The sequence below is a fragment of the Mesoplodon mirus genome, assembly GCF_964341445.2.
Source record: "Mesoplodon mirus genome assembly, chromosome: 7".
NCBI lineage: Eukaryota > Metazoa > Chordata > Mammalia > Artiodactyla > Ziphiidae > Mesoplodon > Mesoplodon mirus.
The window spans coordinates 62,383,412-62,398,960 of record NC_138983.1 but is presented as its reverse complement, the minus strand read 5'-3'; the positions used below and the strand labels follow the sequence as shown (position 1 = coordinate 62,398,960).

Below are 15,549 nucleotides of genomic sequence, written 5' to 3'. Positions count from 1 at the left end.
GAGACATCATGGACCGATTGGTTCACCCTATTTTATCCAAAGCAAGAAGAGCTTGCCAGAAATAAAATGCTACTTCCTCCTTCTTACTACAGTAAAGCTTCTTCAAGACTTATCTGGGATCTATTTCCTAAATCAAGGTTCTGCCACAAGAAAGTCAAAGCAAAAAGTATTCAAATGGAAGCACTTCATTAAAATGGAATCAAGATTAGAAATGAGAATAAATATTCTAATTAATAGAAAAGTTGTCTTAGGAAAATTACTAAAAAATCTAGGTGTAATGACAGAAAGAAATTTGCAAAATGTAAACATTTAACCATCACAGAAATACAGGCCAGATAGCAAATTTTTTTGAAAGAAAAGATGAGCAGTGTTCACAGAGTATTTCAAAACCCTAACAGCAGCTTAAGGGTTAAGTAATAAATGCTCTGAATACTATTTTGATTATTTATCTTCTAAAAACTAGCTTGTGAAATACTTACCCCAGGTCTCTACTACAAGATGTTAGTACATACAACTGAACATTCAATAACCTGCTTGAGGAATAAATGAATTTCAAATTTGCAGAAAGTATCACTTACCCAATTTTTCTACAAGGGAACCAATTCTTTCAAATAATAATTTTTAAAATTAATAATTACACACAAGTCCTTTAGTCAAAATAACGTGCTTTTAGGGCAAAGTTATGGTAGAAATCACTATGACTAAACTTTTAGTGTGTCTAGGTTTATATATGCATTAGCACATCATCAACAAAATAATGTTCATCTTAACCTGTGTCTATCACAAAACAAATCAAAATAAAAAGCAATCCACAACTCCCTCTATGGTTTAGTAATGGTTCAAAGTGGGAATTTCTTTCAACTCACTATTTTATATCCAAAAGAAATCTATCCTCCTCCCAAGGTGTCTTCGAGCCTAAGAATTTCAGCATCATTTTTGGCACGATCTAATGGTCTTATTTACATATAAAATAGATTTAACTTTTCAATTTTAAATAATTTTACACTTAATTTGTCTATACTCCGTGGGTGGTCTTCTTAAAATTTAAGTTCCTTGAGGCCAGGAATCTCTAAAACACCATTGTACACTGAAGATGCTCAATTATCAATACTCCTGGAAGTCAATATAAATAATGTTTTTAAATAATTTACCCACCAGCTAAGAAGAGCATAAACTAACTGAATTTCTATTTTAACGAGGGACTTCTCTTTATGTAAAAAAAAAAAAAAAAAGTACACTAAACCTCACTAAAGCTGGGCAAATTCATAGGAAGGCACAGGAAGTGACAGCGATCCTTTAAAGAAGCCTTAAAAATACTCACTAAAATGTTTCAGAAATTTAGAAACAAAGAATGAAACTGAAAAAAGTACAATAAAATACCCACATAATAAGGCTCTTTTCCAAAGGGTGGTCTCCTCCAAAAATATGGGAAAAAAAAGAAACCAACGCTCAGAGAATTGACATGGAGCTTGGCACGTTTCAAGGCACTCTGTCTTACATCGTCTCCCTTGACTGTCACAGCAAACCCTGTGGCCTAATTTTATGAATGGGAAAAACTCAGCGTCGAAAGGTTAAGAGACTTGCCCAAGGTCAGTCAAGAAATTAGTGGTACAGATCTACCTAGAAGGGTGCACTTCATCTGACACCTTGCACTAAATCGCGCTGCCTCCCCGACCGAGGCGTTAACAGAGTAGAAGAGCAGTGAATCAGACTCCCATGGGTATCCCGCACTCCCCGCACCCTGCCTAAGAAGCGGGGGCTCGCCTCTGAAAGCTGTTCCTAGCAGCTCAGCCGGAGAGGAGAAAGTTGTGCAGGTCACCGATCAGCTCAGGGAAGTGACAAGCTGACAGGCACGGCCCCCAGTGGGACTAGCTCTGCATTCCCAGGAGCCCCTCCGAATCCGGCGCCAGCGGGACTGCTACCGGAAACGTCTGAAAAACCTCCCGGTGACTTTCGCCCCCTCCTGGGCGCGAGGAAAGATCTGGGAATGAGCCAGAGGGCGGCCGGCCACCCGAGCCAGCCATGTGTCCAGCCCGTCACGCCCGCCTCGCCCCAGCCGGCTCCTCATGCCTCGACCGCAGCCAGAGGCCCAGCTCAGGATCCGACGCAAAGGCTGCCTTGGCCGCCGCCGCCGCCGCCACCACCGCCGCCGCAGCAGCCTGAGGGCCCCGGCGTGGCACTCGCCGTCAGGTCCCCGCCCCACGGCTCCAGTTGGGCCCCTCAGCGACGCCGTCCCCGCCTCTGGCCAGGCCCGGAGGGCTCGGCCTGCCACAGTCCGCCCGCCCGCCCGGCTGTCGTCGCCGCCGCCAGGCCGGCGTCCTTACTTCATTGAGCTGGCGCTCCGCGGCCTCACGCAGGGCTGGGTCCATGGTGCCCCGCAGGGCCTCGATAATGGTGTTGGGGTCCATCGCAGGGCGGACGCAGTCAAACCCGGGGCTCGGGTGCTACTGGGCCAGGAATAGCGCCGCTCACTGCGCACATGGACCCGCCGCGCTCCGCAGCGGCAACCGGCGCGAAAGGAAAGAGAAGCGCCAAGGCCCCGGATAGAACCTCTTCTCTTCGGCTTGGAGGCGGGAGATGCTCCGGCCACTTCCTGTCGGCGCGCCCGTGGAGCACTTTGGGAGATGTAGTCCACTTGGGCAGTCCGCAGCCCACGTGGCCCTGAGCTGTCGCTCCTACAGACAAGACCTGTTCTTCAGAAAGAGAAAAATGTTCAAACTTCACAGAAAGAAAATTAAAACAATCAGTTACACACAGATTTCACATAGTAATATATGTGAATATATGGTAACCATAAGGTAAGGCTGATGCAATGTGTGATGCTAGTAGCTGTGTAATTGAAGAGAGCCTTTTGAAAAGCAATTTGAGATGTGTTACTAAATGCCATAAAAATGTTTATAATCTTTGACGCAACTAATCGCATTTATGACACTTTATCCTAAGGAAATAACATAAAGGGTTAAATGAGCTTTATGTGTAAAAGGTGTTTATCACATTACGTATTTATAATCAAATACTAAAATTATGGGGGTTTTGGTTTGTTTGTTTTGTTTGTTTGTTTTTTGAGTATCCAAATTTTGGCACAGACTTTATACAGATCACCTCTAAATGCAGAACAAAAGCATAATCCCTATTAAAATCCACCTTCTTTAAACAGTCAAACATTTTCAGAAAGGTTAAATAACTTGCCCAAGGTCACTTAGTAAGAGGTTTGCCTAGGATTTCAAACCAAGGATGTTTCTGTTTTCAAAGTTTTCATTCTCTCCAATGAATCACTCTGCCTCTCAAAAGAAATGTGGAGGGGCTTCCCGGGCTTCCCTGGTGGCGCAGTGGTTGGGAGTCCGCCTGCCGGTGCAGGGGACGCGGGTTCGTGCCCCGGTCCGGGAGGATCCCGCATGCCACGGAGCGGCTGGGCCCGTAAGCCATGGCCGCTGAGCCTGCGCGTCCGGAGCCTCTGCTCCAAATTGGGAGAGGCCACAACAGTGAGAGGCCTGCGTACCGCAAAAAAAAAAAAAGCACCATGTTAGGTCAATATAAATATAAATAGATAATCTTACCCCACTCCTCAGTCCCTATTCCCATTCCCAAAGGCAATATAGATATCTATACTTCCTTGGGCAACGTTAGTCTGAGGAATTCAGAGAAGTATAAAACACAGGGTTTCAGGGCTAGTTTTGAGCTAGGATGGGATTCCACAAAAATCAAGAAGAGATAAGGGACAATCCAGGAGTGATTTGGTTAATTGATCTTATAAACAATGGTTCTGTTGTTCAAACAGAAAAAAACCTGTCTGGCTGCAGGTAAGAGAAAGGAAAGCGGGGTTCAGGGAGTGACCATAATAGCTATAAGGAAATGGAAAGAGTTAATCTTCCCTTTACAGCCCTCCATTGGCGGCTTTTGTGGGTGAACATCAAGGGCCCTTGATCATAAGTACCTTGCACCCAAAGGCATCTTAAGGCCCAGACTGACCTGTCTGAGGTGACTGGATTTTGTCAACAAGACATCCTATAATTACCGAAACCCCACATCCTATACTTCCTATGTTAGGCCTATTTCAGATATCCAAAACATTTCAGACAAAATTTTTCATGAAATTTAGGTTGTTTTCAATAAAGGTAATCATTATATTTGTAACTAAGTAGAATTTATTTTTACACCTTGGTAAGGTTTTTACTCTAAACAATTTAAAGTGTAGGGGGTAAAAAAAGGACATGGAAGCTAAGAAAAGAGCTATTGATTATGTTCTGAGGCACGTACAAACTGTGCAGCCTTGGGTAAAATTTTTTTATCTCATTGGCCCTCATTTTTCAATTCCATCATCTATAAAATGAGGAAATAATTCCATCCCAGGCTCCCAAAATTATTCTGAGAGTCCAATGAGGTTAAAAAGTGCTTTGTAATTATAAAGCTCAGTACAAACATAAATTGTTACTGGTATTAAGAAAAGGGCCGAGGAGAAAGGAAGGTAAGAGGGCAAGGAAGGAAAGTTAAAGTGAAGAAATGGGGACTTTCTGCAGAGCATCCTTCCCAGCAGTAAGTGTGCACTTTCAACAGTTTGGTACATATATGTCCTTATAAAGCTTAGTATATGCAAGGAAAGGTTAAAGACAACCTTGTATTGATACTGTCACATGAAGACCATTTTATTGCATTTCTTTTAAGTACACTGACCTACACAAAATTGAAGTTTATGACCTAACCCATATAAAAATTTTTAAAGATCAACTTCATCAAGGTATAATTTACATAAAATTCAGTGAGTTTTCACAAAGTTATACAATCATGTAACACTCCCATAATCGACATATAGATTCTAGCCATTAGCTCATCCCAGTCACCTCTATTTTTTTTTTTTTTTTTGCGGTATGCGGGCCTCTCACTGTTGTGGCCTCTCCCGCTGCGGAGCACAGGCTCCCAACGCACAGGCTCAGCGGCCATGGCTCATGGGCCCAGCCGCTCCGCGGCATGTGGGATCTTCCCAGCCCGGGGCACGAACCCGTGTCCCCTGCATCAGCAGGCGGACTCTCAACCACTGCGCCACCAAGGAAGCCCCCCAGTCACCTCTTAACGTGCTCAGCCCTATGACACATATGCTTTCTATTCCTGTCAGTTAGATTTGCCTTTCCTAGAGTTTCATATAAATGGAAGCATTCAGTAAGCACTTTTTATGTCTGGCTTTTTTTTTTTTTTTTTCACTCACTGTAGCACTTCTGAGATTATTTCTATGATGTTGAGTACATCAGGTCATCCTTGTTGCTAAATGGCAGTCCATTGACTGGACGTACAATTATCCATTCATCTGTGGCCCTTTGAGTCATTTCCAGTTTTTGCCTATTGTGAATAAAGCTGATATGTACATTTGTGTACAAATCTTTGCGTGGATATATGTTTTCATATCTCTGGTAAATAGCTAAGAATGGAAAGGCTGGTTTGCATTGTAAGTGTATATGTAACTTTATAAGATACTGCCGAACGATTTCTAAAATTGGTTGTACAATTTTACATTCCTACCAGCCATCATGGACATTTCATTGTTCCACATCTTCATCAACAGTTTGGATTCTCAGTCTTTTCAAGTGTGTCTAGGGACTTCCCTGTTGGTCCAGTGGGTAAGACTCCATGCTCCCAATGCAGGGGACCTGGGTTTGATCGCTGGTCAGGGAACTAGATCCCGCAGGCTGCAGCTAAGACCCGGCACAGCCAAATAAATAAAAATAATAATTTAAGTCTATCTAATGAAGTGGATGTGTAATGGTACGTACACGATGCATTTCTCTGATGACAATAATGTTGAGCATCTTTTCATGTGCTACTATATCTATTTGTATTATCTTTTGAAAAGTAACTGTTTTGCCTGTCTTTTTTTTTTTTGGTCATGCCACGTGGCTTTTGGGATCTTAGTTCCCCGACCAGGGATTGAACCACCAGGCCATGACAGTGAAAGCACCGAAAGCACCAGGGAATTCCCTGTTTTGCCTGTTTTTTTGTTTGTTCGTTTTGTTTTTAATATTTATTTAGTTATTTATTTGGCTGTGCCAGGTCTTAGTTGTGGCACTTGGGATCTTCGTTGCCGCACGCGGGATCTTTAGTTGTGGCATGCAGGACCTAGTTCTCTGACCAGGGATTGAACCCGGTCCTCCTGCACTGGGAGCTCCGAATCCTAACCACTGGACCACGAGGGAAGTTCCTTGCCTGTTTTTAAACTTGGGTTGTTGCCTTACTGCTATTGGGTTGTAAGATATTCTGGGTACAATTCTTTCTGTCAAATTTCTGCTTTGTGAATATTTTCTTTCGGTTTGTGTCTTAATTTTCTTAACTGATCTTTCAAAAAATGATTTTCTATTTTGATAAAGTCCAATTTATCTATTGTTTCTTTCATAACTGTGCTTTTTGTGTTCTATGTAAGAAATCTTTCTCACCTTAAGATTGTAAAGATTTTCTCTTATGTTTTCTCCTAGAAATTTTACAGTTTTAGCATTTATGTTTTGGTTTATGATCCAATGTGAATTAATTTTTTGTGTGTATGGTGTGAGGTAAGCATTGAAGTTAACTGTTTCTGCATATGGATATCCAGTTAGTACAGCACAGTTGGTTAAAAAGCTTACCCTTTGACCACTGACTTACTTGGCCACTTTGTTGAAAAATCAGTTGCCCAAATACATATGTGAAGATCTGTGTTTGAATTATCTGTTCTGTTCCATTAATCTATTTATCTGTCCCTATGCCATATCACAACGTCTTGAGTCCTTTTTTTTTTTGAGAAGATTTTAAAGTCTTTTTTTATTGTCCCTGCTGAGAGGAGTCTACCATCTGTTAATCTGAATATTTGTGCTTCCAATATTTTGCTTTTTTAAAATTTAAATCACTTAATTACCAAAAAAAGAAAAAAAGGATAGTCTATGTCTATGAACATTTCTAGACTGATAACTGGGAATTTTCAGTTGTGCTTGTAAGTTTCTTAAATAATGCCAACTGATATGACATCACTAACTTTGATGCCCTATTATTCTTATTTTCTGCTTTAAACAACTGTAACCATTACCTTTTAAATAACCTGAGTCAAGTAACTTAATTGCACCCCATTACACTTACACTCTCAAACTGGGCAAAAGTTTTGTTTAGCTGTTCATACCATCATTTCCTCTACCTTTCCCCTTCCCTACAACCCCTGTGTGAATTCTTTTTTTCTTTTTTTGTGGAAGTGCAAAGTTGTTTACCTTGAGTCCCACCCCCAAAGGCCTGTCCTTCAGAGTCACAAAGACAGAGCCTTAGAACTGATATGTAAGAACTGTAACTTATGTTATATGAATTCCATTGAAACAGACACACAAAACAGTCTACAGGGTGTCCATAAAGCTGGAAACATAGGTAAATATACATAATGCAATTGAAGATATTTTCAAAGTGTAAAATACAAACACACACACACACACACACACACACACACACAATGCTTCCAGAGTTTATGTAGAATGGAAATCAAGTTCCGCATACCTGGAATCCTGTTAAGTGTCACCCAGAAATGTTCATCAGGAGAGTAGGTGTCCTTCGACCACCCAAGTAAATCAATGGCCCTCTGGTCTTGGAGAACAAAATTAGCAAATTCTCTTGTAAGGGCTACATAGGTGGAGCCAAAGTAAATGGTGAGATTATGGGGAGGAGACATTTTTCTTATCCAAGTCCACAGCATGAAGGAAAACAAATGGTATTTCTCCTCCAAGTGCATAAATCTGGTTCTTCTGATAATATGAGGAGGAGGCAGCACTCCTGGGGTGACGTTTTTCCCTTTAAATCCTTTTATATACTGAACGATCTCCCTGTTGGTTTTCGGGGGAAATCTTTATATATATATATATATATATATATATATATATATATATATATATATATATATATATATATATAGGAGGTTCTTATTAGTCATCAGTTTTATCCACATCAGTGTATACATGTCAATCCCAATCGCCCAATTCATCCCACCCCCACCCCCACCCCCCATGGCTTTCCACCCTTGGTGTCCATACGTTTGTTCTCTACATCTGTGTCTCAATTTCTGCCCTGAAAACTGGTTCATCTGTACCATTTTTCTAGGTTCCACATATATGCGTTAATATACGATATTTGTTTTTCTCTTTCTGACTTACTTCACTCTGTATGACAGTCTCTAGATCCATCCACGTCTCAACAAATGACCCAATTTCGTTCCTTTTTATGGCTGAGTAATATTCCATTTTATATATGTGCCACATCTTCTTTATCCACTCATCTGTCGATGGGCATTTAGGTTGCTTCCATGTCCTGGCTATTGTAAATAGTGCTGCAATGAACATTGGGGCACATGTAACTTCTTGAATTGTGGTTTTTTTCTGGGTATATGCCCAGTAGTGGGATTGCTGGATCATATGGTAATTATATTTTTAGTTTTTTAAGGAGCCTCCATACTGTTCTCCATAGTGGCTGTATCAGTTTACATACCCACCAACAGTGAAAGAGTGTTCCCTTTGCTCCACATCCTCTCCAGTATTTGCTGTTTGTAGATTTACTAATGAAGCCCATTCTAACTGGTGTGAGGTGATACCTCATTGTAGTTTTGATTTGCATTTCTCTAATAATTAGTGATGTTGAGCAGCTTTTCATGTGCTTCTTGGCCATCTGTATGTCTTCTTTGGAGAAATGTCTATTTAGGTCTTCTGCCCATTTTTGGATTGGGTTGTTTGTTTTTTTAATATCGAGCTGCATGAGCTGTTTATATATTTTGGAGATTAATCCTTTGTCTGTTGATTCATTTGCAAGTATTTTCTCCCATCCTGAGGGTTGTCTTTTCATCTTGTTTATGGTTTCCTTTGCTGTGCAAAAGCTTTCAAGTTTAATTAGGTCCCATTTGTTTATTTTGTTTTTATTTCCATTACTCTAGGAGGTGGGTCAAAAAAGGTCTTGCTGTGATTTATGTCAAAGAGTGTTCTTCCTATATTTTCCTCTAAGAGGTTTATAATGTCCGGTCTTACATTTAGGTCTCTAATCCATTTTGAGTTTATTTTTGTGTATGGTGTTAGGGAGTATTCTAATTTCATTCTTTTACATGTAGCAGTCCAGTTTTCCCAGCACCACTTATTGAAGAGACTGTCTTTTCTCCATTGTATATCGTTGCCTCCTTTGTCATAGATTAGTTGACCATGGGTGCGTGGGTTTACCTCTGGGCTTTCTATCTTGTTCCATTGATCTATGTTTCTGTTTTTGTGCCAGTACCATATTGTCTGGATTACTGTAGCTTTGTAGTATAGTCTGAAGTCAGGGAGTCTGATTCCTCCAGCTCTGTTTTTTTCCCTCAAGACTGCTTTGGATATTCGGGGTCTTTTGTGTATCCATACAAATTTTAAGATTTTTTGTTCTAGCTCCGTAAAAAATGCCATAGGTAATTTGATAGGGATTGCATTGGATCTGTAGATTGCTTTGGGTAGTATAGTCATTTTCACAATATTGATTCTTCCAATCCAAGAACATGGTATATCTCTCCATCTGTTTGTATCATCTTTAATTTCTTTCATCAGTGTTATAGTTTTCTACATACAGGTTTTTTGTCTCCCTAGGTAGGTTTATTCCTAGATATTTTATTCTTTTTGTTGCAGTGGTAAATGGGAGTGTTTCCTTAATTTCTCTTTCAGATTTTTCTTCATTAGTGTATAGGAATTCAAGAGATTTCTGTGTGTTAATTTTGTATCCTGCAACCTTACCAAATTCATTGATTAGCTCTAGTAGTTTTCTGGTGGCATTTTTAGGATTCTCTATGTATAGTATCATGTCATCTGCACACAGTGACAGTTTTACTTCTTTTCCAATTTGTATTCCTTTTATTTCTTTTTCTTCTCTGATTGCCAAGGCTAGGACTTCCAAAACTATGTTGAATAATAGTGGTGAGAGTGGACATCCTTGTCTTGTTCCTGATCTTAGAGGAAATGCTTTCAGTATTTCAACATTGAGAATGATGTTTGCTGTGCATTTGTTATATAGGGCCTTTATTATGTTGAGGTAGGTTCCCTCTATGCCCACTTTCTGGAGAGTTTTTATCATAAATGGGTGTTGAATTTTGTCAAAAGCTCTTTCTGCATCTATTGAGATGATCATATAGTTTTTATTCTACAATTTGTTAGTATGGTGTATCACATTGTTTGATTTGCATATATTGAAGAATCCTTGCATCCCTCAGATAAATCCCACTTGATCATGGTGTATGATCCTTTTAATGTGTTGTTGGATTCTGTTTGCTAATATTTTGTTGAGGATTTTTGCACCGATATTCATCAGTGATATTGGTCTGTAATTTTCCTTTTTTGTAATATCTGTGTCTGGGTTTGGTATCAGGGTGATGGTGGCCTCATAGAATGAGTTTGGGAGTGTTCCTTCCTCTGCAATTTTTTGTAAGAGTTTGAGAAGGATGGGTGTTACCTCTTCTCTAAATGTTTGATAGAATTCACCTGTGAAGCCATCTGGTCCTGGACTTTTGTTTGTTGGAAGATTTTTAATCACAGTTTCAATTTAATTACTTGTGATTGGTCCGTTCATATTTTCTATTTCTTCCTGGTTCAGTCTTGGAAGGATATACCTTGCTAAGAATTTGTCCATTTCTTCCAGGTTGTCCATTTTATTGGCATAGAGTTGCTTGTAGTAGTCTCTGAGGATGCTTTGTATTTCTTCAGTGTCTGTTGTAACTTCTCCTTTTTCACTTCTAATTTTATTGATTTGAGTCCTCTCCCTCTTTTTCTTGATGAGTCTGGCTAAAGCTTTATCAATTATGTTTATCTTCTCGAAGAACCAGCTTTTAGTTTTATTGATCTTTGCTATTGTTTTCTTTGTTTCTATTTCACTTATTTCTGCTCTAATCTTTATGATTTCTTTCCTTCTGCTAACTTTGGGTTTTGTTTGTTCTTCTTTCTCTAGTTCCTTTAGGTGTAAGGTTAGATTATTTACTTGAGATTTTTCTTGTTTCTTGAGATAGGCTTGTATAGCTATAAACTTCCCTCTTAGAACTCCTTTGGCTGCATCCCATAGATTTTGGATCATCATGTTTTCATTGTCATTTGTCTCTAGGTATTTTTTGATTTCCTCTTTGATTTCTTCAGTGATCTCTTGATTATTTAGTAATGTAGTATTTAGCCTCCATGTGTTTGTGTTTTTTACGTTTTTTTCCCCTGTAATTCATTTCTAATCTCATAGCATTGTGGTCAGAAAAGATGCTTCACATGATTTCAGTTTTCATAAATGTACTGAGGCTTGATTTGTGACCCAGAAGGTGATCTATCCGGGAGAATGTTCCGTGCGCACCTGAGAAGAAAGTGTAATCTGCTGTTTTTGGATAGAATGTCCTATAAATATCAGTTAAATGTATCTGGTCTATTGTATCATTTAAAGCTTCTGTTTCCTTATTTATTTTCATTTTGGATGATCTGTCCATTAGTGAGGTGTTAAAGTTCCCCACTATTATTGTGTTACTGTCGATTTCCTCTTTTATAGCTGTTAGCAGTTGCCTTATGTATTGAGGTGCTCCTGTGTTGGGTGCATATATATTTATAATTGTTATATCTTCTTCTTGGATTGATCCCTTGATCATTATGTAGTGTCCTTCCTTGGCTCTTGTCCATCCCCTCACTTTCAGTCTGTATGTGTCCCTAGGTCTGAAGTGGGTCTCTTGTAGACAGCATATATATAGGTCTTGTTTTTGTATCCATTCAGCAAGCCTGTGTCTTTTGGTTGGAGCATTTAATCCATTCACGTTTAAGGTAATTATCGATATGTATGTTCCTATGACCATTTTCTTAATTGTTTTGGGTTTGTTTTTGTAGGTCCTTTTCTTCTCTTGTGTTTCCCACTTAGAGAAGTTCCTTTAGCATTTGTTGTAGAGCTGGTTTGGTGGTGCTGAATTCTCTTAGCTTTTGCTTCTCTGTAAAGCTTTTGATTTCTCCATCGAATCTGAATGAGATCCATGCCGGGTAGAGTAATCTTGGTTGTACGGTTCTTCCCTTGCTGCTCACTTTTTCTATTATCCTAAAACTGCTCTAAAAACTAAAGTCAATTCAAAAATCAATAGTGGCGAGCTTCCCTGGTGGCGCAGTGGTTGAGAGTCCGCCTGTAGATGCAGGAGACACGGGTTCGTGCCCCGGTCCGGGAAGATCCCACATGCCGCGGAGCGGCTGGGCCCGTGATCCATGGCCGCTGAGCCTGCGCGTCCGGAGCCTGTGCTCTGCAACAGGAGAGGCCACAACAGTGAGAGGCCCGCATACCGCAAAAAAAAAAAAAAAAAAAATCAATAGTGGCGAAATGATAAAATTATATAAGTGGAGAAAAAATTAGTGGTTATCAAGGGTTAGAGATGGTGGTGGACAAGGGGGAAAAGAAGTAATGTGACTATAAAGGGGATAACACAAGGGTGATGTGATTATGGAATAGCTCTGTATCTTGATTGCAGTGGCGGCTACACGAATCTACACATTGGATTATACGGCATAGAACTATACACACACATTGTACCAATGTCAATTTCCTGGTTTTAATATTGTGCTAATGTGAGATGTAATGGGGAAACTGGGTGAAGAGTACACAGGATTTGTGAGGACTATCTTTGCAACTCCCTGGGAATTTACAATTGCATAATAATAAAAAGTTTTTTAAAGAATAAATATCATAACCAAGAGGTGTCTAAGTAAACATGAATGTTAAATGCCATGTAGCTGTACCACAATGTTCAATGCAGCACTATTTACAATAGCCAGGACGTGGAACCAACCTAAATGTCCATTGACAGATGAATGGATACAGAAGATGTGGCACATATATACAATGGAATATTACTCAGCCATACAATGGAATATTACTCAGTCATAAAAAGAAATGAAATTGAGTTATTTGTAGTGAGGTAGATTGACCTAGAGTGTGTCATACAGAGTGAAGTAAGTCAGAAAGAGAAAAACAAATACTGTATGCTAACACATATATATGGAATCTAAAAAAAAAAAATGGTACTGATGAACCTAGTTGCAGGGCAGTAATAAAGATGTAGACATAGAGAATGGACTTGAGTACACGGGGTGGGAGGGGGAAGCTGGGGCAAAGTGAGAGTAACATTGACATATATATATACTACCGAATGTAAAATAGTTAGCTAGTGGGAAGCAGCAGCATAGCACAGGAAGATCAGCTCGGTGCTTTGCGATGACCTAGAGGGGTGGGATAGGGAGTATGGGAGGGAGGCTCAAGAGGGAGGGGATATGGGGACATATGTATGCATATGTCTGATTCACTCTGGTGTACAACAGAAAGTAACACAGTATTGTGAAGCAATTATACTCCAATAAAGACCTATTTTATAAAAAATGCCATGTAGCATCATGGATGGGATCGTAGAAGAGAAAAAGGACATTAGGGAAAAACAGGACATCTGAATAAAGTATGGACTTTAGTTAATAATAATACATCCATAGTGATTTATTAGTTGTGACAAATGTACCATACTAATGTAAGATGTTAATAATAGGGGATTAGATGTGGAGTGTAAGGGAACTCTCTGTTCTATCTTTGCAGTAATTCTGCAAATTAAAGTTATTCAAAAATAAAAAGTTTACTTAAAAATAATAAATAGGGCTTCCCTGGTGGCGCAGTGGTTGAGAGTCCGCCTGCCGATGCAGGGGATGTGGGTTCATGCCCTGGTCCGGGAAGATCTCACGTGCCGCGGAGCGGCTGGGCCCGTGAGCCATGGCCGCTGAGCCTGCGCATCCGGAGCCTGTGCTCCGCAACGGGAGAGGCCACAACAGTGAGAGGCCCGCGTACCACACACACAAAAAAAAATAATAATAATAAATAAATAGTGGCAAGCTAATAAGAACATAAGTCCAAGTACATCATGACATATCCAGAATATATAAAGAATTCCTACAAATCAGAAAAAAAAAAAGACAGACAATTTAAAAATCTACAAAAGTCTGGGGGCTTCCCTGGTGCCTCAGTGGTTAAGAATCCGCCTGCCAATGCAGGGGACAACAGGTTTGAGCCCTGGTCCAGGAAGATCCCACATGCCGTGGAGCAACTAAGCCCGTGTGCCACAACTACTGCGCCCGTGCTCCGCAACAAGAGAAGCCAGCGCAATGAGAAGCCCACTTGCCACAACCAGAGAAAGTCCATTCACAGCAACAAAGACCCCACACAGTCAAAAATAAAATAAATAAATTTATCAAAAAAAAAAAAGTCTGGGAGTTCCCTGGTGGCCTAGTGTTTAGGATTCTGGGCTTTCACTGCTGTGGCCCTGGGTTCAATCCCTGGTTGTGGAACTGAGATCCCACAAAGCTGTGCAACGTGGCCAAAAAAAAAAAACAAAAATCTACAAAAAACGTAGACATCTCACTACAGAGAAAAAGAGTGAAACAAAATGTATGATAAACTTATGAAAAGGTGTACAACATCATTAAAGTCATCAAAGAAATGCAAATTAAACAACCATAAGGTAGATTGACCCATGCAAAAAATGTCTAAAATTTAAGTGATTGACAATACAGTGTTGGTTAAGATGTATAACGACTAGAACTCTTATGCATTGCAGGTGGAATATAACTTGGCACAATCACTTTTGAGTAAATGTTTGGCAGTGCCAACTAAAACTAAGCATTCATATGATACTGGATATATATGCTAAAGTAATTAGTGTTTATGTCTATCAAAAGACATGCACAAGAATGTTTGTGGTAGTGTTCTTTGTAATTTCTCAAAACTGGAAATGACCCATATATCTATTAATAGAATGGATAAATAAATTCATACACTGGGATATTACACTGAAATGAAAAAGGACAAACTATTGATACACACAGTATGGAATAATCTCCCTGAGAATGTTGAATGAAAGAAGTCACACACAGATACAGTATGTATTGTATGACCCCACTTATATTAAATTCAAAAGTATAGGGACTTCCCTGGTGGTGCAGTGGTTAAGAATCCGCCTGCCGGGCTTCCCTGGTGGTGCAGTGGTTGAGAATCTGCCTGCCAGTGCAGGGGACACGGGTTCGAGCCCTGGTCTGGGAAGATCCCACATGCCGCAGAGCAACTGGGCCTGTGAGCCACAACTACTGAGCCTGCGCGTCTGGAGCCTGTGCTCCGCAACAAGAGAGGCCCGTGCACTGTGATGAAGAGTGGCCCCCGCTCGCTGCAACTAGAGAAAGCCCTCGCACAGAAACGAAGATCCAACACAGACAAAAATAAATTAATTAATTAAAAAAAAAATCCGCCTGCCAATGCAGGGGACACGGGTTCGAGCCCTGGTCCGGGAAGATCCCACATGCTGCAGAGCAACTAAGCCCATGCACCACAACTACTGAGCCTGCACTCTAGAGCCCATGAGCCACAACTACTGAGTCCACATGCCACAACTACTGAAGCCTGAATACCTAGAGCCCATGCTCCGCAACAAGAGAAGCGACTGCAATGAGAAGCCCGCACACCGCAATGAAGAGTAGCCTCTGCTTGCCACAACTAGAGAAAGCCCACATGCAGCAACGAAGACCCAGT

At 40.4% G+C, this 15,549-nt stretch overlaps 1 protein-coding gene across 1 annotated transcript in view; it reads right to left on the bottom strand.

Annotated features, from left to right (window-relative positions):
- Nucleotides 1-2,573, bottom strand: part of IPO7 (importin 7) — a 48,935-nt gene extending 46,362 nt beyond the window's left edge. Inside the window, exon 1 of the mRNA XM_082626297.1 lies at nt 2,325-2,573. Coding sequence (XP_082482423.1) covers nt 2,325-2,408 — 84 coding nt within the window. The 5' untranslated portion in view covers nt 2,409-2,573. The remainder of the gene's footprint in view (nt 1-2,324) is intronic.
- Nucleotides 2,574-15,549: the final 12,976 nt, after the last annotated feature.